Source organism: Salvia splendens, chromosome 12 (assembly GCF_004379255.2).
Source record: "Salvia splendens isolate huo1 chromosome 12, SspV2, whole genome shotgun sequence".
NCBI lineage: Eukaryota > Viridiplantae > Streptophyta > Magnoliopsida > Lamiales > Lamiaceae > Salvia > Salvia splendens.
In genome coordinates this window covers 10,650,109-10,677,212 of record NC_056043.1, presented here as the reverse complement: position 1 = coordinate 10,677,212, position 27,104 = coordinate 10,650,109, and the positions used below count along the sequence as shown (strand labels likewise).

Genomic DNA, 27,104 nt, shown 5'->3' with positions numbered 1-27,104 from the left:
ACTCAATTTATTCGGAAATTAATTTAATTAAGCTCCAAGCTCAAACTTTAAATTAATTCCACTCTAACAATATCTAAATCTCTTCCCAAGACAATTAATCGAAGCCCTCAAGTTAATGGCCCAACTATCAAATTATTCAAGAGGCCCAAACAAAAGAAATATGGAAGCCCAAAAATATACTCCCTTCTCCATCGACATCATCCCTCTTCCCAAATCACTTTCCCAAATCAAATCCCTAAAAGAAAAATTGAGGAGAAACGGCGGCTCCTCTCTTCTTCTTCCCTCTGCGACATTATCACTCCCAAATCACTCGCTCTCGACCTCCCTTCGACGGTGTCGACACTGGATGCTCCATCGCGCTACTGCTCCGGCAGCGCCTCCGTCCTAGCCGGATCCCTCGGAGCTCGTCGCTGCTCTTCCGCCGCCGGACAGCCCTGCCTACCTAAAGCTAAGTCCTTCCCCCCTACCCACTTTACTTAGTGTTCTTTACTGGAGTTAGCATTTCTCACTTTTCCTTGGTTATTAGTGTTGATCTTCTCATCTTGGCAGTAGCTATGTTTTGAGTTTCCACGATGAAGTCTTAGTATGCATAGCTCACTGGATTGAGCAATAACTTTGGTATTTTGCAAATTATGATGAGGTTATACTTGGTTGATTGTTACCGCCGATGTTGATACTCATCCTATGTGCTACTTACTTGGGCCATTATTGTGGGGATCCTAATGAGCTTCTATGTTCTTGGCTATCTACTTGGTCTATATGATGCGATGGTGTGGTGTTGTGTGGATTACCTCACTTTGTGAATCCTCGGTTTGTGCGGCTGTTCCTTCGTATTGCCGCTGCTCCGCGCCGCCGCTCCTCACTCCGCTGCACTCCCTTGCCTTGCGAGAAATTTGCAGAATATGTGTGTGGAGTGGGGAGGGGAGGGCGGTATTTATAAGCCATTCCTTTGGCTTCTTGTGGCAGCTTATGGGGCATTGAGCTCCTATTTTCGGTATCAAGCTCAGCCCCCTTTTAAGGTGGATGATTATGATCTTTATGCTATTTTGGTGATTGTTTTGGTTGCTTCCTCAGGGCTGCTACCTCAGCCTCGGATGGTGGGAAATGAGGGTTCTAGATCAGCTTATTTTGAGCATAAACATTGGCTCCATTTACCATGCTCATTTGTTCTAACTTGCACTTTGGTGTAAGGTGGAAAAGTGATAAGGTGGCTGTTTTACAGTCTATTGTGGCAGCCTCTTGGCTGTACCATTCGGCTGGCTCCTTCTCCATTCCCAATCGAGCTTGCCTCTCCTTTCTCTTTTATTTTATGTACCAAAAATTTGATACCTTCTTTGGTGATAATTTGTAGGTACCATGGCTACCCATGTTTGGACTCTTGTGGGTGCCAAAATCGAGGGGAGGAAGAGGAGAAGATGGAAGTAGGAGTTGACTAGTATACTACTTGTCCCTTTGCCAAAATAGTATAATTGCTAGAGTGTAGTGATGGAATCTTCAAAGTGAAGATATTGCATTCCAAAATTGTTATGCCTCATGGTGAAATTCTTATATGTATAGTCCTTTTCCCAATGTACTCATATACTACTTGTAATTCCATCATTCTTGTATATCTTGTACTCTTCAACTTGCTTATTAAATCGAAGTATAACCTCCACTTTTACTCTTTGCATAAATTCTCCTTGTATTTCGTTTCCTTCAAAATCGATACACTTTATTCCAACGTTTGGAATTACAACAGAAAATCCTACATTCACACGCTTTCTAAACGAGAATTTCTCAAGCTAGTAAATCGGACTCAATCCAATTAAAAGGAATAAAATCTAGGGCGTCACAGATTAACTCCGATTTTACCCCGATTTACCCCGAAACGTCCCGGAACTAACCCGTTCAGCCTCGAAAGACTCCGACCCCACGAATGATAAGTTCTCCTTATTCAAAGTTATGCTCTTTTCGCATTTCGATTTAACTGTGGGAGTGTTCAATTGTGTTAATTGCTTGAGTTATGAAATTGTGTTAATTGCTTGGGAAGGGATTTTACCTCGATAACTCGATATTGGTTGTGAAATTGTTGAACCGAAAGGAGTAGCCCACTGGATTTTGCAGATTCAGTTTCTGTAATTCAATTGATTGAGCTCTCGATTTCTTGAATTTGTTTCGATTGAGATAAGAAGAATATCAGCCTTGTTCTTGAAACTTCTTGCTGATTTTAGTGGAGCAACTTGTGGGTGTGGAACTTGATTGTGAATGAACTAATATGGAGGAGTGGCGGTAGAGAAAGAGGAGATTAGGGTGGTGAGATATATTGAAAGAGGCGTGTGATGGTGACGTGGGTGTACATATGCATAAAAAAATGGCAAGTGGCGTATCTTGCAAATATTCTGTTAGAGGATGATCTCAACATGGGTCAGAGGACGACGGATGAGGAGGATTTCTTTCCACAAATCATTAATGCATCATTCTTTCTTGCTAAGATTCATTAATGTAGCATTAAATGCTGCAATGACAATTGTTCCGACAATTCTCGGATATGCTCATAAATATATATATATATATATATATATATATATATATATTAATTTCTTTTTTTAGCACTTAATTATTTGAGTATTTGCTTACTTTATCATTTAATTTAATATAGGTATAATTTGTTCAAGTTCGTGGCCATCCGCGTTGAAGTACCCGCTTTCTTAAAACATACAATGCATAAAATTAAATTTTGTTGGACTTTTGTTGGATGTATCGGACATTGAAATTTTGATTATGAGACTTTATTATATTCGTATAGGTGTATTATATATTTGCGTGTTTTATTAACTTGTCTATCGTCAAAACAAATAACGACGACAATCTATCGTAGCTCGGATTTGATTGCATAAAAGTCACTTATATAGGTAATCAAGCCAATAATATAGTTTATAATAATATCGGCTTAGCGGGTCGTTACACTTGCATACATGCTCTCTCCCTCTCTGCATAATCTTCCCGTCGAAGCTCTGCCCTCGCCTTACTCCCGTTCTTCAGAGCTCTGCTGCTAGCGGTGCTGCTACTTCAGAGACGAAGCCGTTTTATCTTTGGGGACGACACGCCAAACCGAGAGCACTACCGGGACGTATCTCGTCTTGCGAAAAGAGGACCCCTCGACTCGGCTTACCGTTTTCCACAAGTTTTTCCATGTAATTTTCAGTTGTTTCTGTGTATTTTTTTCTCCTTATTTTTTCTGTGTAATTTTCGCCCGGTAAATTTGTATCTCCGTATACTCAAATTCAACAATCATTTCCATCACATAGGAACCATGAGATCTTCCCAATAGTGTTTCCTCATAATCACAAGTTCACAACCTAGCTAATTTTATGCATATATACGCTTATTTTGTACATGTAATTGTGTTATTTATCAAAATGAATAAGATCAATGTCTATATATTGAACTTAGCTAATTTTATGCATATATACGCTTATTTTGTACATGTAATTGTGTTATTTATCAAAATGATTAAGATCAATGTCAATATATTGAACTTTACAGCGAGTGATAATAGCGAAAATGCATAAAAATTAAATATAATGTGTTAGAGACGCTCCATATAAGATGTCAACATTATACATTTGTTTAGATATATTAAATTATTTATTTATAATATATATCTGATAGATCTTGAAATCATCCTAGTTCAGTATGTTCAATATTATTAACTTAGAGCATTCACAAATCACAATTATGGCACAACTTATATTTTTGTTCTTTCACATCATAATTTCCTTTCATTTATGCATAATACCACAACTTTTATAATCAGCTGATACCTCTCGGCTCTCGTTATACCTTTTCTTCAACAATTTTAATTTTAATTTATTTTTTTTTAAAAATTTATTTTCATTTTCAATCATCAACTTGACAAAACTATAAATAATAAAATTATTCCTGAAATGTATTGGTACTGATAAAGTTTGAAAATTACAGATAACATTTCACATAATTTGTTTTTCTAAATTTATTTTATTAAAAAAATATTTTAGTATAATATGGAGTACTAGTTTTGAATTTAAAAGTTTTAAAAATTAGAAAACAAATTAATACCTTTTGATCCGGCCTGGAGTACCGCAACATACCGTCTACGAGTCGAATCCTTAGTTTCATCGGTGCCCCACCTCTCTCCCTCTCCACAGTGGCGGACTATAAGACTAATTTCCCCTTATCCAGACGTAAATTACCAAGTCCGCCCCCTTTGTTTGCCTCCGACCTCACCCCGAAGACTGAAAAAATAGTCATATCCGCTGATAAGGCCTATTTCATGCATCGGTTTAAAGGGTAAAAAGTGTGCTACTTGATCAGTTTCAAGCGGAAGGCGAGTGTTAATTGGGCAGGAATGCCGCTTGACCAAGGGCAGCAAGGCCAAACTGATCAAGCTGGAGCAAAAGGCGAAAAAGGCCAAAACCGTGTGGGTTGATCAAGGTGGTGATCAAGCAGTTAGGCGGGGGACCACTACATTCCAGAAGGAGGACACGTATGGCCGATGCGCTGGAAGGCGATCCTCAATCAGTTATCAAGGACTACAGCTGTGAAACAGAAAAAGGGGACATGTATCGATGGATAAGGCGCGCAAGGACGAAGGTGAATCCTCACTCGATTATCAAAGGACCACTACATTCTAGAAGGAGGACACGTATCAACGGATGAGGCGCGCAATCCCAGCAAGGACTAATATTCGCTGCCAAAGTTGTTATCATAGCTGGAGGTTGTTGTGAAGAGCATATAAATAGAGGACGCAACGCCATAGTAGGGATCTTCTTCTTCCTGGAGTTCCTTTTCCGCCTGTTTCTGGTTCCGAGTTTTTTTTTTCTCCCAGTTCCAAAATAGCTTAGATTAGAAAGTAATAATGGTTAGCTAGAAGGAGAGCGACCGAAGGGAGCGCGACTGAGAAACCCAGATCTGTTCGGCGTCGTCTCAAGTTTCCAACCGAGGATCTCTCGGCTTTATTTTCTTTCTTACACTCTAGATCTAGTTGACTAGTTTGATTTCGTGTTTGTTGCGTAGTTAAAGAATCGTTTCTTGTTTTGTATTCCGCATCTTCACATTTCTGTTTTGAGTTAAAAATCAAAGTTATTTGTTTTCGGAATTTTCGTCTACTGTTCTAGTTTAATCTTTATCTTTAAAAAAAAACACAGATCCAGAGTAGAACTTTCATTATGTTGAATGGCAGAGTGTTTCATAGATTCGTAGCATGTTTAGGTAGTTAAATCTTTTATTCCAGTTTGTCGCTTATTGATCGGTTCGCTATTCTCCAGCATGATGAGTCACTTGATCCAGTAGTTAGCTTACATTCCACCTAGTTTAATCCAGTAGTCTAAAACTCCCAACTTAAAGCGTGGCAGCAGCCGAACCCTGTTCACTAAACACACACTCAACGCACCAGTTTCTCTATGGGATCGACCCCGTACTTGCTGCTTGCTGTTTAAAGTAGGATGCATGTTAGGGAGTTATAAATATTTTTGTGAGAGAGAGAAGCGCCTTGATCAAGTCGCAATGACATTTGCTAACTGATCCACTCGGTCGGTTATTTTTCCATATAACTTGATCACGCATAATCTCCATTCACCATCCGCTTCAAATCAAGCTAGTATAGTACTCCTTTCCGTATCCTAGATCCGCAATGCGGGGTGCTGGAGATTGCATCATCCTCCATGCAGTCCGACAATGCCCTTGATATATTTATGTTGAATTTCTAAAACAAATCAAATGTCATCTGTTACACTCTTATCACACACACATCCCATTGGAAAGATTGGGGAATATATGAATGAGAACAATAAATATCCATGGCATGCAGAATGGATTTCTCTGAATTTGTGGTGCAGTCCTGATTTATAAACTAACAATTAACTTTGCAATGAAAGATCAATATCAATTAATTTACATTTATAAAAGAAAGATTAAAGAAATGAAACCATATGTCACAGAACTAGATACAAACTAGTGACACGAGAATTTTCAATCCTCTGCTCAACGTTGAGTGAGCTATCCTGACCATTTCAAATGCAGCACCCTCTCCTCATTTGACATTTCATTAGATGTATGAAGTTCATGCATGTCAACTAAAGGGTCACAAGGGTTTACAAAATTTCTCCTTTAATTCTAATCAATGCTTATATTGCCATTCCTGCTTCATTTGCAATGTCATTCGTTAAATAAATTAAAGAATGTTGAAGAACACAATACCATTTCAGGAATAAAGAGACCAAACAAATGGATGGTGACTTGATTTATTCAAAAAAAAACAAAAAATTTAAGCTTGTCGACTAAATGGCCAGAACCAATAAAGTATACACAATTGCGAGCTTGCCTCGTGCATTTCGACCTCCATCTTCAGCGACATTATCGCATCGTATTGTATATCGTATCGAGCTGATTTACCTACCAAAATCTGGTTGTCCTCTTGTACAAGAAGAAATGATATCATGACTACGGACCGTACGTTGGAAGGAATCCCTTGGCATGTTGGCTTTCCATTTCGAGAGTAATCAACGATTTCTGCCTTTGATATCTGTTTCTTTTTGCAGAGAGTGCTGCAAACATGAGCAGATCATCAGCCTAGATATGGAGTATAAACGTATATCCATAAAATTATCGTAGTGTCCTTTTTTGTACGCATTTAGGCAAACAAGAGCTTTGTGGAAAACTTACATGCTAATTCGTGGGGCAGACCAAGGTCGTAGTGGCTGCGCCGCCTACAGATGCAGAAATAGTATGATCCAAGAACAATCAAAGAAACGATGAGCAGACAAGACAGACCTATCGCGATCTTGCCACCAGTCGATAAGCCACTTTTCCCCCAAAAGGGCGGACATTTCGGAAGAGAAGGTACGCCGCATAGCCCTTTATTACTAGAGAGGCTGTAAAACGATACGCCTATTAGAAAATGCAAATTATGACATTGTTCTAACCTTGTTCGATTTCTAGTGGAAATATTATGATCTATCGAACTAGACAGTAACATATATATGAAATGACATAATAGATTTGAGGGACTGATTTACTCAATGGCTCCACCATGGACTCCAACCGAATACAGTTGCTCCGGAACTTCTCCTTCCAGTAAGTTATCATTCAACAATCTGAGAAGAAACAGAACACGATTCAACAAAAGAGCTGATGTATCAATATCGTTAATTGTGCATTTGTTGAAAAGCTTAACTAGAAAAATTTTCATGATAAGTTGGGAATTCAAAGCCTTTACATATGACATGTTGGTAATACTGACGCAGTGCAATTACCGTTTTAGCATTGAAGGAATGAATTCAAAGGCTTTCTTACACACTGCAAATTTCTCATAAAAGTATAAAAACATTTACGCAAGCTGCAAACTAGACGAAGTTAGGCTATCTGGTATAGGACCTACAAACTTGTTGGCCGACGGGTCCCTGCATCGACAGAACGGAACAGTCATGGAGATATAAAGGGCTGATGAAATAAAACAAAATATTACTCCCTCCGTCCCACAATAAGAGTCATATTTTTCTATTTCGGTCCGTCCCATAATACGAGTCCTATTTCACTGTACCATAAATGGTAAGTAGGTCTCACATTCCACCAACTTATGTCACTCACATTTTATTATAAAACTAATAGTATAATTAAGTGAGACTCATATTCCACCAACTTATTAAACCCACTTTTTTTTACATTTCTTAAAACCCGTACCTTAACCAAATAGGACTCCTATAGCGGGAAAGGGGGGGGGAGGGTAATAAAGCATCAGCAATGTATTAGCACATAGAGAAACCTCATTCATATACAAATTCTGTTTCTTTCTTTAAGTTTGCATCTTTATTTCTTACATGTAGTTATAAAATCCCATGTAAAATTAAATGAAAAACCTGTAACTTAACACAAAAACCATGCAAAACATGTAAACATTTGTAATATATGCAACTAGAATGACCAAACAAAATTTAAAGGATTTAGTAGAAAAATATTGCAAGATTAAGTTGCCTTACAGTTTCACCAGCGACCGTTGACCCAATCCTGAGGGTAAATTGCCTCCCAATGAATTAGAACTCAAGTTCCTGCATATACGATTATATCAAGATTCTGGCAGAAACAAATTCGAAAATCATGGACTAGTTGTCAAATATTCAAGTAATTAGGAAAGAAAACGTTCAGGGAAGCAAACATTAGGTATCACATATGGCATCTAACTTCAGTACTCATGAGTTTGTTGAAGAAATAATGGTGAAACCAGAAAATCACAGAGCATAACCAATTTCAACAAATCAGTGGCGTTCACAACTCCTCTAGCACCACCACTACATTTCTATTTTGAGTTTCGAGGTTCGTCCAAAAAGAGGAAAACTATGTTCAACTATTTACCACTAAACTCGCCAGAAGAAGACAATAACAAATTAAATATTAGTTGAACTTCAATCATCATTCCCATTAGAAAACTGTTGGTTATATTGGGCTCTTATTTGGTGGACATCATTTGGGTCTGAGAATTATTTTGGCCTAGGTGACTATTGGACTTGTGACTTGCCCCAGCCCAATTGCTGGATGGTATAAAAGCCTCATCCCTCTCTCTGCCGATTCAATTCTCTCATTCTCACTCTCTCTTTCTGCTCTTTGTCGATTGTGATTCCCTGAGTGTTCTTCATCTTTGTGATGATTTCCAGTGTGTTCCTCTGTGATCTTTCATGGTTTTTAGAGTGTTAGATCTTGTGTGAGTGTTGGAGAAGGCAACTGCTTCGTTTTCCTGAGTTCTGGAAAACTAGGGTTTCTGTTTGAGAGTGTTCTTGTGAGGTTTGTTCGGTGAGAAGTGTAGATCTGATGTAGAGGAGAGGTTTGAGGCTAGTTTCTGGTGTGTGAGGTGATTCACTGGTGAAACCTCATGTGCTCCCTTGGATCTTGGTTCTAGTTGAATAGATCTACTCTATTGGCGGGTGTCTGAGCCATACTTAGTGATCTATTGATGTTTCCAGTTCTATTCTGTATTTCATTGATGTATCTGCACTAGATCCGTGTGGATCTTTCCTTGTGTCTCTGACTTGGGTGCTAAGTGTGCAGGTTTTTCAACGAGATCTTGGAGCTTTCAGTCCAAGATTACTTTTCTGAGATAGTTAGTTGTAAACTACTGTAATAGCTATTTCTTGTGTAAAAATCAGTCGCGTGGTTGATAGTTTGACTGAGCTATCTTGTACAAGACCAAAGAGGTCTCGGTAATTAGTGAATCCGGAATAAGGCTGATCCCAACAGTGGTATCAGAGCCACGGGAGACTATTCCGGCACGCCGAGTCGCTAAAAGGAGGTGGGCAAGTGGAACCCTCCCTCGAGTGGGGGGTTTGCTCTGGTAAATTTGTTGTGACTCTGTTTCTTGTTTTTCTGTCTAGTGCCAAGGCTTAAGGTTTCTCTGTGTTTTCTCTTTGTGTTTTGCTTGCTTCCGTGGTTTGTTGGTGTTCTCTGATCTCTGATCTCTTCTCACCTGACCACCAAGCACTTTATACTGCCTAAGTGACCCCCTGCGCCCTCCAAGAGTGAGTGATTGCAAACTGGGATAGCCTTAACCAGTGTTGCTCGAGACAGTCAGGGATTTGAGGTCTGACTTGTGTGTTGTGTGTGTGCACTGTGTTCCTTGGTGACTTCTGTGAGAAATCTGTGTTGTGTGTGTTCTATCCTTGAGCGCATGTCTCTTTACTTGACTGCGTGCAAAGTTGTGTGTTCTTACCTTGCTCACTGTGTCCTTGCTGAATTTGTATCCAAAATGTCTCAACCTATTGGTCTGGTTCCATTCAATGGAAAAAATGATTTTATGATTTGGAAACAAAAATTAAAATGTATTTTGATCCAGCAAAAAGTTTCCAAATGTGTTGATGGCACTTTGTCTGATGATGTTTCTCAAGAAAAACAAGTTGAAATGAATGAGTTGGCTAGGGCTACTATAATTCTCAATTTGTCTGATTTTGTGATTAGAAAGGTTGATCATGTTGAATCTGCTTCTAAAATGTGGAAATTACTTGATACTCTGTTCAGAAACTTCTATGTCCTCTAGAATGTATTTGTTGGAAAAGCTGTTTAAATTTAAGCTTGATTTGTCTAGGGATATGGATGATAATGTGGATAGATTTCAGAAGCTAGTGCAAGATATTAAAAGATCTGGTGATAAAACAATTGATGAATACACTAGTATTGCCCTGATGAATGCTATACCTGATTCCTATAGTGATGTGAAGGCTGCTATTAAATATGGCAGGGACTCTGCTCCTCTTGACTTGATTATTAGCTCTCTTAAGTCTAAGGAACTTGAATTAAGGGAAAGATCTGCTGATAAGACTGCTGCTAACAAGGTGTTACATGTTAGGGGTAGATCTACCTCAAGAGGGGGCTCTGAATCAAATGATGGTTCCAACTCAAGATCAAACTCTAGGAAGAAATTTAGGCCCAGGTCTAACAGTAAGCCTCCTAACTATAATAATAGTACCTCTCAGATTGAAAATGTTGCAAATGTGGCTAAGTATGAAGTAGACAATGAATCTGTGTTTATGGTGCATGATTTGTTGAACATTAATGCTCCCCTATGTGTCCTTTTACATCAAATGACTGGCTGTGTGATCTGTGTGATTCTGGGTTGCACTTATCATGTTAGTCCTTTTAAAGAAGTGTTCACTGAGATAAAGCCTGTATCAAATACTTATGTGTCAATGGCTGATGACAAGAAGTGTGAAATTCTTGGTATTGGCACTGTGTATTTAAAGTTTGATAATGGCTATGTGTTGAACCTAAAGGATGTGAGATATGTTCCAGATTTGTGCTACAATTTGATGTCTTGTACTGCTTTAGAAACCTCTGGAATGGGTGGAAAGTGGGGGGAAGGTTGCATGAAAATCTATAAGGGTTCTATGTGCTTATTTAAGGCTAAGAGAAAGTGTGGTTTATATGTCTGTACTGTTGTACCCCTTACTTTTGTGGCATAATAGATTAGGTCACATGAGTGAAAATGGGCTGAATATTCTGAAAAAACATGTCATCTTGTCTGATTCTGATATTCAAGGTGAATTACCATTCTGTGACACATGTGTGATGGGTAAACAACATAGAGTTACCTTCCCTACTCCTGTGCCTGCAAATATTAGTAAAAATATTTTGGAATACTTGCATATGGATGTTTGGGGACCTGCTTTTGTGTCATCCCACTCTGGTTCTGTGTATTTCCTGTCTGTGATTGATGATTTTTCAAGGAAAGTTTGGTGTTTTCTTATGAAAAATAAGAATGATGTTTTTGAAAAATTTAAGACATGGAAAACCTTGATTGAAACCCAAACAAGCATGAAGATTAAGGAAATTAGAACTGATAAAGGTCTTGAATTTTGCAATAAGCAATTAGATGACATGTGTGCTAATTTTGGAATAAAAAGGCATAAAATTGTTCCATATACTCCAAAACAAAATGGAGTAGCTGAAAGAATGAATATGACTTTACTTGATAAAGTGAGATGCATGCTTTCAAAATCTGGTTTGACCAAGAAATTTTGGGGTGAAGCTTTATTAACTTCTACTTATCTGGTAAATAGGTCTCCCTCTGTTCCTTTGCAAGGGCAGAGCCCTGAATGTGTGTTCTCTGGCAAATCCTTGAATCTTTCTCATCTAAGGGTGTTTGACTGTTCTGCTTTTGTGCATACTAAGACTGACAAACTTGAACCTAGGTCTAGAAATGGTGTATTCTTGGGATATCCTGAGGGTGTCAAAGGATATAGGATTTGGTTAAGAGATGTGCCTGGTTTTAAAGTCATTATCAGCAGGGATGTGGTGTTCAATGAGACTGAATTCTCCTATCTGAGGTTGGCTGAGAATCTTGCTTCAGAAATTGTGGACAATGATACTCCAAGTGAGGTGGAGTCCACAGGTACACCCACTGTTGTGGAGCATCCTGTGGATGCTTCAAGTGAGGTGGAGCAACCATTCTGGAATTTTACACCAGTATATACTCCTAATGACACACCACCCTGTGAGGGAAACCTACAAGATAATGATGTGAACAATCTGCCTTTACCTAGTAATAATGCTGATGATGTGCATGCAAGTCCTATGAGGGTGAATGTTCCCTTACCTGCCCAGAATGTGTTAAATAGTCCATCTGGAATTCAGAATGCTATTGATGTTCCTAATTTGAATGACTATGTGCTATCTAGGGATAGACCTAGAAGGTTGAATGTGAAGAAACCTGCTAGATATGATGGCCATGTAGGCCTAGGTGCCTTGATAAATTTGACTTTCAATGTGCATGAATATGATGGTGATGAGCCTCTAACTTTTAAGCAGGCAACTAAATCTAAATTCTGGAATGAGTGGCATGAAGCCATGATGGAAGAAATGAATTCTCTTAAAATTAACCTTACTTGGATACTTGTACCCCTGCCTCTAGGTGCTTCTGTGGTTGATTGAAAATGGTTATACAAGCTTAAGAATGAGGTGGAGGGTTTGAGGTACAAGGCCAGATTAGTGGCTAAGGGTTTTACTCAACAAGAGAGGGTAGATTACACTGAAATATTTACTCCTGTTGTTAAATTTACTACTGTGAGACTAATGCTTTCTCTATGTGCTCATTTTGATTGAGAATTAAAACAAATGGATATTAAAATTGTCTTCTTGCATGGTGATCTGGATAAACCTATATATACATGAAACAGCCAGTAGATTTTGTGGATCCTAAGTTTCCTAATCATGTTTGCTTATTGAAAAAAGCTTTATATGGTCTAAAATAGTCCCCTAGGCAGTGGAACATTAAATTTAATAATTGTATGTACAAGCTGGGCTTTGTTAGAAGTACTTTTAATGCATGCTTGTATGTGAAGAATCTTGGTTTTGTTTCTGTATTCCTGCTCTTGTATGTTGATGACATGCTGATTATGGGTCCTTGTTTGAAAACCATAAGTGCTGTGCAAGTTGCTTTGAGTGAGAATTTTGACATGAAAGACTTAGGGGATGCTCAGAAAATATTGGGAATTAATATTTTCAGGAATAGGAAAGAGTGTGTACTTGTTTTGCATCAAGAACCCTATGTGTACAAAATTCTGAAAAAGTTTAACATGTATGATGCTAAGCCTGCTTCAGTGCCCTTAGCTGCACATTTTATGTTGAGTAAAAATCTATGTCCTCAATCTGAACATGATATCCTTGCTATGAAGAAAATTCCCTATGCAAATGCTATTGGATCTGTGATGTACTTGATGGTTAGCACTAGGCCTGATATAGCCTATGTTGTATCCTGCTTGAGTAGATATATGTCTAATCCTGGTCCTGTGCATTGGGAAGTATTGAAATGGTTATTGAGATATCTTAAACATACTGCAAAGTATGGTTTGTGCTATCCTAAATGTGAAGAAGGTGTGAAACTTGCTGGTTATGTTGACTCTAACTATTCTAATGATAAGGATAATAGGAAGTCCACAACTTCCTATGTTTTTACTGTATGTAGGTCATGTAATAGTTGGAAGTCACAATTGCAGCATATAGTGGCTCTCTCCATTACTAAGTTAGAATACATTGTTATAACTGGAGCTATGAAAGAAGCTGTGTGGTTAAAGGGAGTACTTTCTGAACTTAAATTTGTGAATACCCCTCTTGTTGTGTTCTTTGATTCTCAGTCTGCAATTCAGTTATGCAAAAATCATGTTTTCCATGATAGAACTAAGCACATTGATGTAAGATTTCATTACATTAGAGACATTGTAGAAAAATGTGAAGTTTATCTTTCAAAAGTACACACTGATAGGAACCCAGCTGACATGGGTACTAAATGCTTACCTATTGAAAAACTTCTTTTCTGCATCAAATACTTACATTTTGACCTAGGATAAGTGCATGTCCCAGGGGTAAAAGACCTCAGTCACTATGTCTACTATGGTAAGAGGTGACTAGTGGCTGGTGGCAATAAGTTCTATAGGCTAATGGGTGTCAGCCCCTCTGGAGCCTATTAGGCAGACCCGGTGGTTTCCCTAAGCTTGTGAACTTGGTTCTTTGGTGCTGTGGGGACTACCTTGTAGGCTGTGATAAGTTTAAACCTTAACCAATAGTGAGATTGGTTTCCTAGAATAATGTCCAAGGTGGAGTATGTTGGTTATATTGGGCTGTGAGTTGGTGGACATCATTTGGGCCTGAGAATTATTTTGGCCCAGGTGACTATTGGGCTTGTGACTTGCCCTAGCCCAATTGTTGGATGGTATAAAAGCCTCAACTCTCTTTCGGCCGATTCAATTCTCTCATTCTCACTCTCTCTCTGCTCTCGGTCGATTGTGATTCCCTGAGTGTTCTTCATCTTTGTGATGATTTCTAGTGTGTTCCTCTGTGATCTTTCATGGTTTTTAGAGTGTTAGATCTTGTGTGAGTGTTGGAGAAGGCAACTGCTTCGTTTGCCTGAGTTCTGGAAAACTAGGGTTTCTGTTTCAGGGTGTTCTTGTGAGGTTTGTTCGGTGAGAAGTGTAGATCCGGTGTAGAGGAGAGGTTTGAGGCTGGTTTCTGGTGTGTGAGGTGATTCACTGGTGAAACCTCCTGTGCTCCCTTGGATCTAGGTTCTGGTTAAATAGATCTACTCTATTAGCGGGTGTCTGAGCCATACCTCCTGTGCTCCCTTGGATCTAGGTTCTGGTTAAATAGATCTACTCTATTAGCGGGTGTCTGAGCCATACTTGGTGATCTATTGATGTTTCCAGTTCTGTTCTGTATTTCATTGATGTATCTGCACTAGATCCATGTGGATCTTTCCTTGTGTCTCTGACTTGGGTGCTAAGTGTGCAGGTTTTTCAACGAGATCTTGGAGCTTTCAGTCCAAGATTACTTTTCTGAGATAGTTGGTTGTAAACTACTGTAATAGCTATTTCTTGTGTAAAAATCAGTCGTGTGGTTGGTTGATAGTTTGACTGAGCTATCTTGTACAAGACCAAAGAGGTCTCGATAATTAGTGAATCCGGAATAAGTCTGATCCCTACAAAAACATATTTGATACTCCATCTTTCTGTGTTGCTGTACCTACTTTTTTCAAGACATCAAATATGGTAGTACTACTTTTTTCCTCAAGAGTAACAAATCATCAACGCTCTCATAGCCACAACTGCACAAGTTTCACTCCAAACTATATCATAATGCTATATCAATTGTTGTTCAAACTGCCACCAATAATCTTAATCTTCCCTAACATTCACACCAAAATTATTCAACTACTAAGCAATCCTATTATTGCAGTTCACTAAGCTACACCGTACCCACCCAAAAGACAAACTACAAGGCCATCCAACAATGAAACAAACACAATCATGAATTCACAATACAGAGATACATAACAGTAACACGCACCCTGATCAGGCGCAGTCCGGAGATCAACAGGCACAATGGCATAATTCTCCAAACCACAAATGACAGGAGCTCCGGCCACGGGCTCAAGCCTCACAGTCAACGCAGTAGCACTCAAATTCCTAACTACGAAGCTGAAATCGTAAGCTGCGAAACCCCCAACCTCCTTGTAAACATCCACCCTCTTCACAGTCTCCCCATTCACCAACACATCGAAAACCCTCTGCCCCGCCCTCGTCACGCTGACGTCAATCTCCACGAAGTGAAACCACAGCAAGTAATCCAGCTTGGCATCCACCGGCAGCTCGTACTCCAGCACCCCGCCGCCCCCCCCCCCCCCCAACTCCAAACGCCGTCATCGCCGTAGCGTAGAGCTTCCGGGGGAAGTAATTGGGGCCGTCTCCGCCCTAGCCACATCCTTGATTGCGGAAATCGCTTTAACCGTCGCTCCGTTCGTGATGGAGACCGATTTCAGCATGAATTCGGATTCCGACAGCCAGGAGCGGCCAAACACGTCGCTGTCGTTGGTGAATCCGGGGCCCCATTGATCGGAGCCGGAGGAGAATCGGTCGTAGTTAATCAGAATGTAATTACTCGAATTCCTGTCGTAATTGAAAGGATAGGCATTGTCGTCGATTCTCGTGAGCTCAATTGACGAAACGAGGGGGGAATCGGTGGCGACGCTGCAGAAGCAGAGGTCGGCGGTGGAGTCGGAGTGGTGGAAGAAGAGGTCGGAGTAGGCGCCGGAGCGGGAGACGGAGAGGGGCCAGGGGGAGCGGAAGGAAAAGACGAGAGTGCCCTCGACGGAAACATCGAAGGAAGGAGAGTGGGAGGAGCCGGCGAAGTTGTCGTAGACGGTGAAGGTGCGGAGGTAGAAGCGGGCGGGGGAGGGGGTGGGGATGGAGTAGCAGTTCTTCTTGCCGGAGGAGAGGGGGAAGAAGCGGAGAGTCTTCTCCTGGAGGTGGCGGAAGTGGAGGGGCTCGGAGACGACGGAGGTGGTGCCGCCGGAGTAGAAAGCGGTCGGAGAGCCAGGGGGTGTGGAAGGCGTCGGTGGAGTCGGCGTGGCTGCCGCAGTCGATGTGGATGGAGTAAGGGGAGAGAGAAAGGGAGACGGGGAGGAGAGAGAGAAAGAGGAGAAGTAGGGTGGCGCCTATGGTAAGTCGCCGGATGAAGCTAATGCGATGCGACGACATCACTTGCTTTTAACACTACACTGGATTTATTTCACACTATAATAAAAAAAACCAGAAAATATACAGAATAATCTTCATATTCAATAATTTGGGAATCATATGGAATAAAAATTTAACAAAGGCAAACTACTTTAAGTGATGATATTGATTGTCATATTGTGCTGCGGTCCACATCTATATTTTACTATTATAGATGTAAATATTTTTTAAGTGAAATACAGTCATATAAAATATTCATTTGAGTAGTTGTTGAATTTTCTAAATAAAATAGTGTTAAAATACAGTATAATATAGGATTAAGTTTGAAATTATTTAATTTGGATGAGTTGATTATGAGTAATTATCACATTTATTCAACTTATTATGTTGTGAAATTCAATTTTATCAAATACACTATATATTTAATTTCGAGATACAATCCTTCAAATCGAACAACTTCATGAGTTGTATCTACGGCTCCAAAGTTGAAAATTGGTACTGAAATTTTAGAGCGCCGAGGTGCCGTAAGATTGCTGCAGCCTGTAATAAATTTATTAGATACACAAATCTAAACTCTTTAAACAGAGCATGCACAACGGTGGACGCCGGCCCCGCGTCCGTCCACGCCGCTGGCAAGGACGAGGCTCGCAGCCGCTGCGCTCGCGCCGCTGGCACGGCGCTGCTCGATGCAGCATGCACAACGGTGGACGCCGGCCACGGGTCCGTCAGCGCCGCTGGCAAGGACGAGGCTCGCCGCCGCTGGCACAGCGCTGCTCGATGCATCGAGCAGCGCCGTGCCAGCGAGCAGGTGACGTGGCGGCACGCGATTGAGCAATGGCATAGCCGTTGCCTTTGAATTTTTTTTATTTAAAATTCGTTATTTAATTTTAAAAAATTATAAAAAATATAAAAAAATATTTTCCAAATCACAAAAATATGGCCGTTTTTTGCCCGTTTTTCTGAATTTTTTTTATTATTTTTTCCCCCAAAATCATTTATACATACACACATTCATCATCCATTTATCATTTCAAATCATCTCTCATTCATAATTCTCATACAAACTATCAACACATTCATCCCTCACTCAAAACCTCAAATGGATTTCACCCATCTTATGGCGGAAGCGGAGCGCGAAGAACAAGAATACTACGAACAACATCGGGCAGCTTACAAAGCATATATCGCGGCGAATACCCCCGCTCCTCCTCCTCAACAAACTAGATCAACTCGCCCCTACATCCATCGTGACTGGGAGGGAGCTCACGAAAGGCTCGTTGCCGACTATTTTGCCGACCAGCCGCGGTTTTCGACAGATTACTTCAGGCGCCGTTTTCGCATATCAAAGCGCCTGTTCATGCGAATTGTCAACACATTGTCCGCACGTGTTGAATTCTTCCAAACATGTCCAGATGCAGCCGGCCGGCAAAGTATCACGCCGTTGCAGAAGTGTACGTGTGCCATCCGACAACTCGGTACTGGGCAAACGGCAGACCTCTTCGACGAGTATTTGCATGTCAGTGAGTCCACTGGAATCCTTTGTCTAAAGAATTTTTGCGAGGGCGTTCGTTCAGCTTTCGGTGATGAATTCCTTCGGGTACCCACCACCGATGATTGCCAACGGTTGCTTCGTCTTCACGAATCAGTCCATGGCTTTCCTGGAATGCTTGGCAGCATTGACTGCATGCATTGGAGGTGAAAGAATTTCCCGACTGCTTGGAGGGGGCAATACTTAAGCGGTCACAAAGGCGGCGGCCCAACACTTATCCTTGAGGCGGTCGCCGACTACCGCCTATGGATTTGACATGCATATTTCGGCGTTGCCAGATCCAACAACGACTTGAACGTGCTCTATTCTTCACCACTCTTCAATGATGTGATGAATGTGTAGCACCGGCGATCGACTTCACCGTCAACGGAACTACATACCACATGGATTACTATCTCGCCGATGGTATCTACCCAAGGTGGTCGACTTTCGTGAATACGCTCAGCAACCCGCACGACCCGAGACGAGTTCTTTTTGCGCAGCGTCAAGAGTCCGCGCGGAAAGACATCGAAAGAGCCTTCGGGGTCCTTCAAGCCCGATTCAACATTGTGAAGGCCCCGGCTCGGCTGTGGTACGTGAATAATATCGCCGACATCATGTTCACGTGTATTATCTTACACAACATGATTATAGCCGACGAAGGACCGAGGGTGGCTAGCTTCTACGACGAGGATGAAGCCGAAGGCTCAACCGTGAGGTCTCCCCCACGCCGAGGTGCGCATACGACAGTTGGCCAGAGGATCGAGACAAGGCACACAATGTGCGATACCCGAACCCACATTCAACTACAAGAAGACCTAATCAAACACATGTGGGCGAAATTCGGCAACAAGTAGTGGTTTTTTTAATTTTAGGATTTTAATTATGTAATTTTTAATTTTTAGGATTTTAATTATGTCTTTTTAAATTTATTTGTAATTTGTAATGCTATTTCGGTTTTTTAATGAATTTTCATATTATGGAAATGTTTTTGTTTAATTGAATTTTAAATTGAATTGTGCTCGTCCTTGCGGAAGAGCACAGCTGTGGGTGTTGTGCTCTTGCTAGAGAGCAGGCATGAATAGTGGCGTCGGGCCCACAACCGTGCTCGCTGGCAAGAGCATGGTTGTGGATGCTCTTATATTGAAGAAGGAATCCGTGAATTAAATGTTTGAGGCGTTTAATAGTAGCAGTTGGCTGGCCCTAGGTACATTGCAAAAATTAAATTTATGTTACATTCAAGAATTCCACTATTTAGCGAATTCACATTAATTTCAGCAATATTGAAGTTTGAATCACAGTGGTGTGCATACGTTGTTAGAGCATCCGCAACGGCGGCCATCTCAGCGGACGTCCGGCCGGCGTGCCGGAAATCCGCGCTGGACGTCCTCCATTAGGCAGCAGGGAGACGGACGCGGACGTGCATTGCGGACACTGGAGTTCCGCGGCATTTCGGGGACGTCCGCCATTGCGGTGCCACGACGGACGTCCCGATTTTTAATTTAAAAAATAAAAAACTCTATATATACGGTAACAGCGACGACTGGAATTAGGGTTTGTCAGCCCATCATCTCGTGGCCCACATCGTCCGACCCTACCGTAGACGTCTACTTGGGAGCGTCACGGTTACAGCGGTGACTGGAATCGGAGTAGGCAGCCGACAGCGTGGGATAACTCGGCCCTTGGGCATGATGGGCACGTCGGTAGGCAACTGACAGCTTGGGACATCCCATGGAGCAGACAAGACGGTGGGAGTTATTCCGACCCGCCCCGCTATTATCAGTATCGTTCAGAGAACCCGCGTTATGAGAAGATGAAACCCCCGTGCTTCAACAGGTCTGATGCAGTCAACTGGATATCGAGAGTGTAATATTACTTCGACCATATGGGGACTCCGGATGACTACAAATTACATTATGTGGTGATGATGTTTGAGGGGCAGGCGTCAGAATGGATTTTTAATTGTAGAGACAATAATTCTAACACCAATTGGTCGGACTTCCTGGAGGATGTTCGTTGGCGCTTTGATCCACAGTGTTTTCAGAATTTTATTGGACTTATTGCGAAGTTGTGTCAGCTAGGTTTATTGGCAGAGTACAATTCTTCCTTTGAGAATATGCTGAATCGCGTTCGGGAGGTCACAGAATATAGTCTCCTCCCTATTTACATCGAAGGCCTGGCGCAGCCGGTCAAAATCAGGTTCGTCATCAGCATCCAGCCTCGGTGGCCGCAGCTATGGCGTTGGCCGTGGAGTACGATAGCTGCATCGACAGATCCCAAACACCGACGGGATTTCAACGCCGTAGTGGGGGATGTTTTGAACAACGCCAGTTGGGGAAGCCTTAGTAGTTGGCGTTGCCGGCCCCGCCGCAGCAGGCTTCACGGCCTCCTCAGCAGAAATTCTCAGAATATTCCAAATTGCTGGTGATCAGGTTGACGACAGCGGAAAAAGTGGAACGATCGCGTTTGGGGCTGTGTTGGTTTTGCCCGGAGAAATGGGTGGCGGGCCACAATTGTCGGGGAAAGTTTTTGGTCTGTATGGGCATGGATGATGACTCTGAGGACGACGTTGGAGATGAGGAGGAGGACTTGCAGGGAAATCAGTTGGTTATGGCAGACATATCTCATATTTTTTGCGATGGAGGGAAGGTGCGAAAAGTTGGGATGACTTTCTACATCCCCGTGTGGCTGAAAAGTTGGCGCTTCCTCTGCAGAAGGTGCGACCCTTTCGGGTCTATGTAGGTAATGGGGAATCTCTATTGTGCTCTTGGGCAAGCAAGCAAACCCGGATAGTTGTTCAGAATCATATTTTCTTGGTGGACTTGCACATTCTTCCAGTACATGGACCAGATGTGATTCTCGGAAGGATGTGGCTGAAATCCCTCCGGCAGGTGACGAACGACTTCGACACAGGCACGTTGGAGTTTATGCGGAATGGAGAGCACATCCGGTTGAACCTAGTGCCGCCCCTGGCCCAAGCGGTGTCATTGTGACGGTTTGCCTCTTTACTCTCAGAGCGAGGCAGAGGTGTTTGAACTGATTCAGTTACCGCAGCGAGACCCAGATCCCGAGGCAACAACGACTTCCTTCCTTCCCGAGGGAGCTGCCGGACGAGATTTTGGCGGTATTGGAGTCACATGGGAAGGTGTTTGGGGTGTCGTCGGGTATGCCGCCTAAACGCCTGTTTGACCACAAGATTCATTTACTTCCTGAGTCGAAGCCGGTCAACGTGCGACCCTACAGGTATCCGTATTTTTAGAAGACGGAAATCGAACGACAGGTTAAGGAAATGCTAGACACGGGAATCATACACCCCAATCAGAGCCCATTTTCATCACCGGTATTATTGATTCGTAAGAAAGATGGGTCCTTCCGTTTTTGCATTGATTACCGAGCCTTGAACGCAGCGACGATGCCCGATCACTACCCAATCCCCACCACTGATGAGCTATTTGATGAGTTGGGATCAGCTTGATTTTTCACCAAATTGGATCTGCGTTCCGGGTATCACCAGATAAGGATGTGCGAGGAGGATATATATAAGACGACTTTTCGAACTCACGACGGCCATTTTGAGTTCTTGGTCATGCCGTTTGGTCTGACGAACGCGCCATCTACCTTCCAAGCGGCCATGAATAATTTGTTTCGTCCTTTCTTGTGGCAGTTTGTGATCGTCTTTTTTGATGACATCCTCATTTACAGCCCCACTTTGTCGTCCCATGTCCGTCATTTGAATGGGGTATTATTGATCCTAACAAAAAATCATTTTTTGTTAAATTATCTAAGTGCACTTTTGCGTGTACGACGGTCGAGTACCTCAGACTAGGGGTGGGTCGGTACGGTAAACCGTACCGACCGTGCCATACCGCATACCGTACCGGAAAGTACGGTATGAAAAAATTCAATACCGATACCGTACCGAATTTTCGGTATACCGAAATTTCGGTATACCAGAAATTCGGTATGATATTTTTTGATACCGGTTACCATACCGTTATTACGGTATACCGTACCGTGTTTCGGTATACCGTTTTTAACGGTATGCCATAATAACGGTATGGTAACGGTAACGGTATACCGAAAAAAACCTATTGTGTCCAAAATATTTAAAATAACAATTCAAGTGTTCAACTATTTAAAAAAGCCCAAAACAATAAAACTTCGTCACAATCAAATCTTGTTCATAGCATTCAAATTAACAGGGTTTGCCCATTTGATTCTATTTTGAATAATAGAGAAGTTAGAGTACATAAAAAGAGATAAAATAATATAAATACTTAAGCATTAATCAAATCATATTATTATTTGTAAATGGGCGATGGTTATGGCGTAGAAGACGGTGTCACTTTTCAATAAAAATATGTTACTTTATGGTACTTTGATTCAATTCATTCTTTTTCCCTTAATTTCGAATAACAATATAGCATTATAGTAACACATTGAGGTATCACGTGTCGTGTTAAATTAATATGGTTTTTCCTTTCTCAACATATATAAAACTTATCATTTATCAGTAATCAATCGGATTCCCATTGGGTCACATAAGTCTAAAGAGTTAAGTAGAATAAGCTAAGCTATTAGTTGTGGAATCACAAATGATGTGATTGTCAAGACTTGTTGGAGTTGTCAAGAATCTATGGTTTTAGATTTTTTGGATGATAAAATGATACTTTTGCATCATAAAATGATAGTTTGAGGGGATAAAATGATAGTTTCAAATGATAAAATGATACTTTTGTTTTAAAATGATAGTTTTAGATTTTTTGGATGATAAAATGATACTTTTGCATCATAAAATGATAGTTTGAGGGGATAAAATGATAGTTTCAAATGATAAAATGATACTTTTGTTTTAAAATGATAGTTTTAGATTTTTTGGATGATAAAATGATACTTTTGCATCATAAAATGATAGTTTGAGGGGATAAAATGATAGTTTCAAATGATAAAATGATACTTTTGTTTAATAATGATAGTTTTAGATATTTTGGATGATAAAATGATACTTTTGCATCATAAAATGATAGTTTGAGGGGATAAAATGGTAGTTTCAAATGATAAAATGATACTTTTGTTTTAAAATGATAGTTTTAGATATTTTGGATGATAAAATGATACTTTTGCATCATGAAATGATAGTTTGAAGGGATAAAATGATAGTTTCAAATGATAAAATGATACTTTTGTTTAATAATGATAGTTTTAGATTTTTTGGATGATAAATAATACTTTTGCATCATAAAATGATAGTTTGAGGGGATAAAATGATAGTTTCAAATGATAAAATGATACTTTTGTTTTAAAATGATAGTTTAGATTTTTTGGATGATAAAATGATACTTTTGCATCATAAAATGATAGTTTGAGGGGATAAAATGATAGTTTCAAATGATAAAATGATACTTTTGTTTTAAAATGATAGTTTAGATTTTTTGGATGATAAAATGATACTTTTGCATCATAAAATGATAGTTTGAGGGGATAAAATGATAGTTTCAAATGATAAAATGATACTTTTGTTTAATAATGATAGTTTTAGATTTTTTGGATGATAAAATGATACTTTTGCATCATAAAATGATAGTTTGAGGGGATAAAATGATAGTTTCAAATGATAAAATGATACTTTTGTTTAATAATGATAGTTTTAGATTTTTTGGATGATAAATGATACTTTTGCATCATAAAATGATAGTTTGAGGGGATAAAATGATAGTTTCAAATGATAAAATGATACTTTTGCTTTTAATATGATCACAACCCTATATATATATCGGTATATCGGTATACCACGGTATACTTAATCTTCGTTATATACCGAATATTCGATATACCACGGTATACCGGTATACCGTGGATTCGGTATACACCGAAGTTTCGGTATACCGTGGTATACCGGAATACCGTGGATTCGGTATACCGCGGTATACCAAGGTATAGAAAAAATGATACCGTTACCGTACCGAAACACTGCGGTACGGTATCATACCGTACCGGAAACTTCGGTATACTGAAAAATCGGTATTTTCAATATTTTTTCGGTACGGTAAGTCCGGTATTACGGTATTTCGGTATAATTTCCAACCCCTACCTCAGACACCTTATTACAGACGGTCGACTCAAGGCAGACCCCTCCAAGATTGAGGTAATGTTGGCGTGGCCTGTGCCTACCTTGGTCCGGCAGTTCCGCGGTTTTTTGGGTCTAGCGAGTTACTACAGGCATTTTGTGAAGCATTATGCATCTATTGCGACCCCACTCACAGAACTTTTGAAGAAGGACTCCTTCCTGTGGTCGACCGAAGCGGATGCGAGTTTCTTGCCTTTAAAGGAAGCAATGTCAACGGCACTGGTTCTTCGATTGCCGGATTTTACGAGGACTTTTACTTGGAGACTGACGCGTCGGATTTTGGAATCGGCGCCATTTTGCTTCAAGATGGGCACCCCTTGGCATTTTTCAGTAAGAAGCTAGGCCCGAAGCGGCGAATTTCCTCTACATAACACAAGGAACTTTACGCCATTGTGGATGCAGTGCAGAAATGGCGCCAGTCTTTGCTAGGTCGGGAGTTTGTGATTAGAAGCGACCATAAGAGCTTAAAAGATCTTTTTCAGCATATTATACAGACACCGGATCAACAATTTTATGCTCGGAAGTTAATGGGGTACAAGTTCCAGATTGAGTACAAAACTGGGGCCTCTAACAAGGTGGCCTCGGTATTCATTGATACTGTGGTCAAACATCACGGTTTTCGAAGACATCGGTGTCGGATAGAGATCCGGTGTTCTTGAATGAGGTGTGGGAAGATATGCTGCGATTGAGTGTCAGATAGAGATCCGGTGTTCTTGAATGAGGTGTGGGAAGATATGCTGCGATTGAGTGCTATGAAGCTCAATTTCTCCACCGCCTATCATCCTCAACCGGATGGGCAGACGGAGGTGCGGAACCGTGGCCTGGAACAATATTTGAGGGCGTTTGTGGCGGACAGACCAATTGGGTTAATTTTCTGCCTTGGGCGGAGTTGGCGTTGAATTGCGGCGGCCACGTCGGCAGCAACGCCCCCGGATGTGGCGGTTATGATAAGGCAGCGGATGGGAGTTTATTGTGATGCTTAGGAAGAACTTGGAGCGGGCGCAACAGCGGGAGAGCGGCAGCTAATAAACATCGCCGTGAAGTGAAATTCGAGGTCGGGGAGCTGGTGTTGTTGAAGCTACAATTGTATAGGCAACATTCGGTCGCAAGGCCGTTGTCGACGAAACTAGCTAGACGATTCTATGGTCCTTTCGAGGTGTTGGAGCAAATAGGACAGGTTGCATATCGTCTAAAATTGCCTGAAGGGAGTAGGGTGCACGGGGTGTTTCATGTGAGTTTGTTGAAACCGTTTATCGCCAGTGAGAGCCACGCGGCGGAAGCTTTGTCACCGGCGTTTGCACATGGCAGGCCGATTGTTCGCCCGTCTAAGGTGCTGGACCGCCGAACGGTCTGGCGCGAAGGCGCTGCTGTCGAGGAGTTGCTGCTGGAATGGGGCGATGACGGAGGAGATCAACCGAGTTGGGAGCCGCGAGACATGGGTGCGTAGAAGGTTTCCGGAACTGCTCCTTGAGGACAAGGACGCTCTTAAGGAGGGGGGAATTGTTACGGTGCAACCCTCGGCTCGCCTAAAGGAGACCAGCCCGGAGCAGCTGGTGGAAGAGAGTGCCGTTGATACAGTGGATAGAAGCAGCAAGGAACCGGAGAGAACCATCGCCAAGGACCGGTCACGCCGTCAGAGACGCCAACCGAATCACTTTGCCGATTTTGCCAAGCATTGAGGCGGAGAGTTTAATATTTATTTTAGTTGGTTTATTTATATTTCATGACATTAGTATTTTAAGAATTATTATTGTTATTTTAATTATTTTAGCGTCGAGCGGGCTCCTTTCTGGGTTTTCTTCGTTGATTCTTTCCCGGATCGCAGGTCGAATCAATCCTAGGGTCCTAGGTATAAATATGCGTGTATTTTATTTCACTCTTTACGGAATAAATTATTTTAACACAATTTACTTTCTTCTTCATCAAAACCCTAGTTCTTGTCGTGTTTGATCGTCGGGCAAATGTTCCCGCGACTTCACGGAGGAATTGAACCGAGGTTAGGGAGTTCATCCTTAACAAGCACTTTCCCCTGTTCTCAACTTGGCAAAATCGGAGTAATACCACACACAGTTGTTTTGCCCCTTCCGTGATGTGTCTTCACCATATTGAAATTGCAGGCTTCTGAATCTGATGTTGGCAACAGAGAAATGAGCATGGCAAACGAATGGTCTTTTCTTCCCCATCAACACCGGCCCCCTACATTTTCTTTCCAAACAAAACCGCATGAAGATTTTTCCTTATTATACTACCCTATGAATAATCTAGGATGTTTATCTTTTGATTAAATGGATCATAATTGTTCTTGGTTATACTTATATAGGAGTAGTACTTAAGAATCGGTCTACCTATAGCACAACATCTCTCTCTATATACATACTACAAACTCTAGTAGTACCCTATTCCATGTACTTGTATTATGTGATATGTATTAGTAAGTCATAATATGGTAGTGATTCTAGCTTCATGGTATCTTAGGTTTATTTTATATATCATATAATGTGGACTAAAGTCATCCAAATAAAATTTGTAAATGATACCGCAAAATTCATTATTGTATTTATAGAACACATATACTGATTTAAATAACCTTTTGACAGATTTCAGTAAAATCGCAATATCGTAGCAATTAAAAATTAATTAGTAGAATTTGAATTTTATCGGCTATCAATCGAGCACGTTGCCAATCTATTTTGTTTTGGGCTCGTGGGCCATATAATTTGATTTAGCATTATAGAATCCAACTTGGGCCGTGCCCCATGCTTATAGCGAGTTTTATAGTACAAAGTAAAATTGGAAAAGTCAAATTCACTATCAATACTAAATTATTGAAATGTTCTAAAAGGAAACTCTAATTATTAACAATTTTGAAATAATGAAATTATATAACTATATATTTTTGATAAATTTATATTTATTAAATTAGACGAGATCAATTGCTGAAACA

The 27,104-nt window shown here is 40.9% G+C and overlaps 2 protein-coding genes and 1 long non-coding RNA gene across 4 annotated transcripts; 1 reads left to right on the top strand and 2 right to left on the bottom strand.

Moving 5' to 3' along the window:
* The first annotated feature begins 569 nt into the window (after window positions 1–569).
* Window positions 570–1,660, top strand: LOC121758260. Its single transcript, XR_006041392.1, has 2 exons — window positions 570–1,207; window positions 1,352–1,660. It is a non-coding gene; the product is annotated as an uncharacterized LOC121758260 (long non-coding RNA).
* Window positions 1,661–6,161: 4,501 nt separating this feature from the next.
* Window positions 6,162–16,538, bottom strand: LOC121759389 (receptor-like protein 4). Of its 2 annotated transcripts, XM_042154950.1 has the most exons (6): window positions 15,337–16,538; window positions 7,995–8,063; window positions 7,272–7,418; window positions 7,035–7,112; window positions 6,682–6,890; window positions 6,162–6,563 (listed from the first exon to the last, which is right to left on the bottom strand). In XM_042154950.1, exons 3-6 carry the CDS (start codon window positions 7,343–7,345, stop codon window positions 6,460–6,462), a joined length of 465 nt encoding a protein of 154 aa, XP_042010884.1. In that variant the 5' UTR covers window positions 7,346–7,418; window positions 7,995–8,063; window positions 15,337–16,538; the 3' UTR covers window positions 6,162–6,459. The 2 variants fall into 2 exon arrangements, with proteins under 2 accessions (XP_042010884.1, XP_042010885.1); XM_042154951.1 differs by lacking the exons at window positions 7,272–7,418; window positions 15,337–16,538 and adding an exon at window positions 8,171–8,319.
* Window positions 15,134–19,375, bottom strand: LOC121757526 (receptor-like protein 4). The gene is made up of 4 exons (XM_042153054.1): window positions 19,270–19,375; window positions 15,800–16,398; window positions 15,337–15,586; window positions 15,134–15,174 (listed from the first exon to the last, which is right to left on the bottom strand). The coding sequence occupies exons 1-4, from the start codon at window positions 19,373–19,375 to the stop codon at window positions 15,134–15,136; spliced, it is 996 nt and encodes a 331-aa protein (XP_042008988.1).
* Window positions 19,376–27,104: the final 7,729 nt, after the last annotated feature.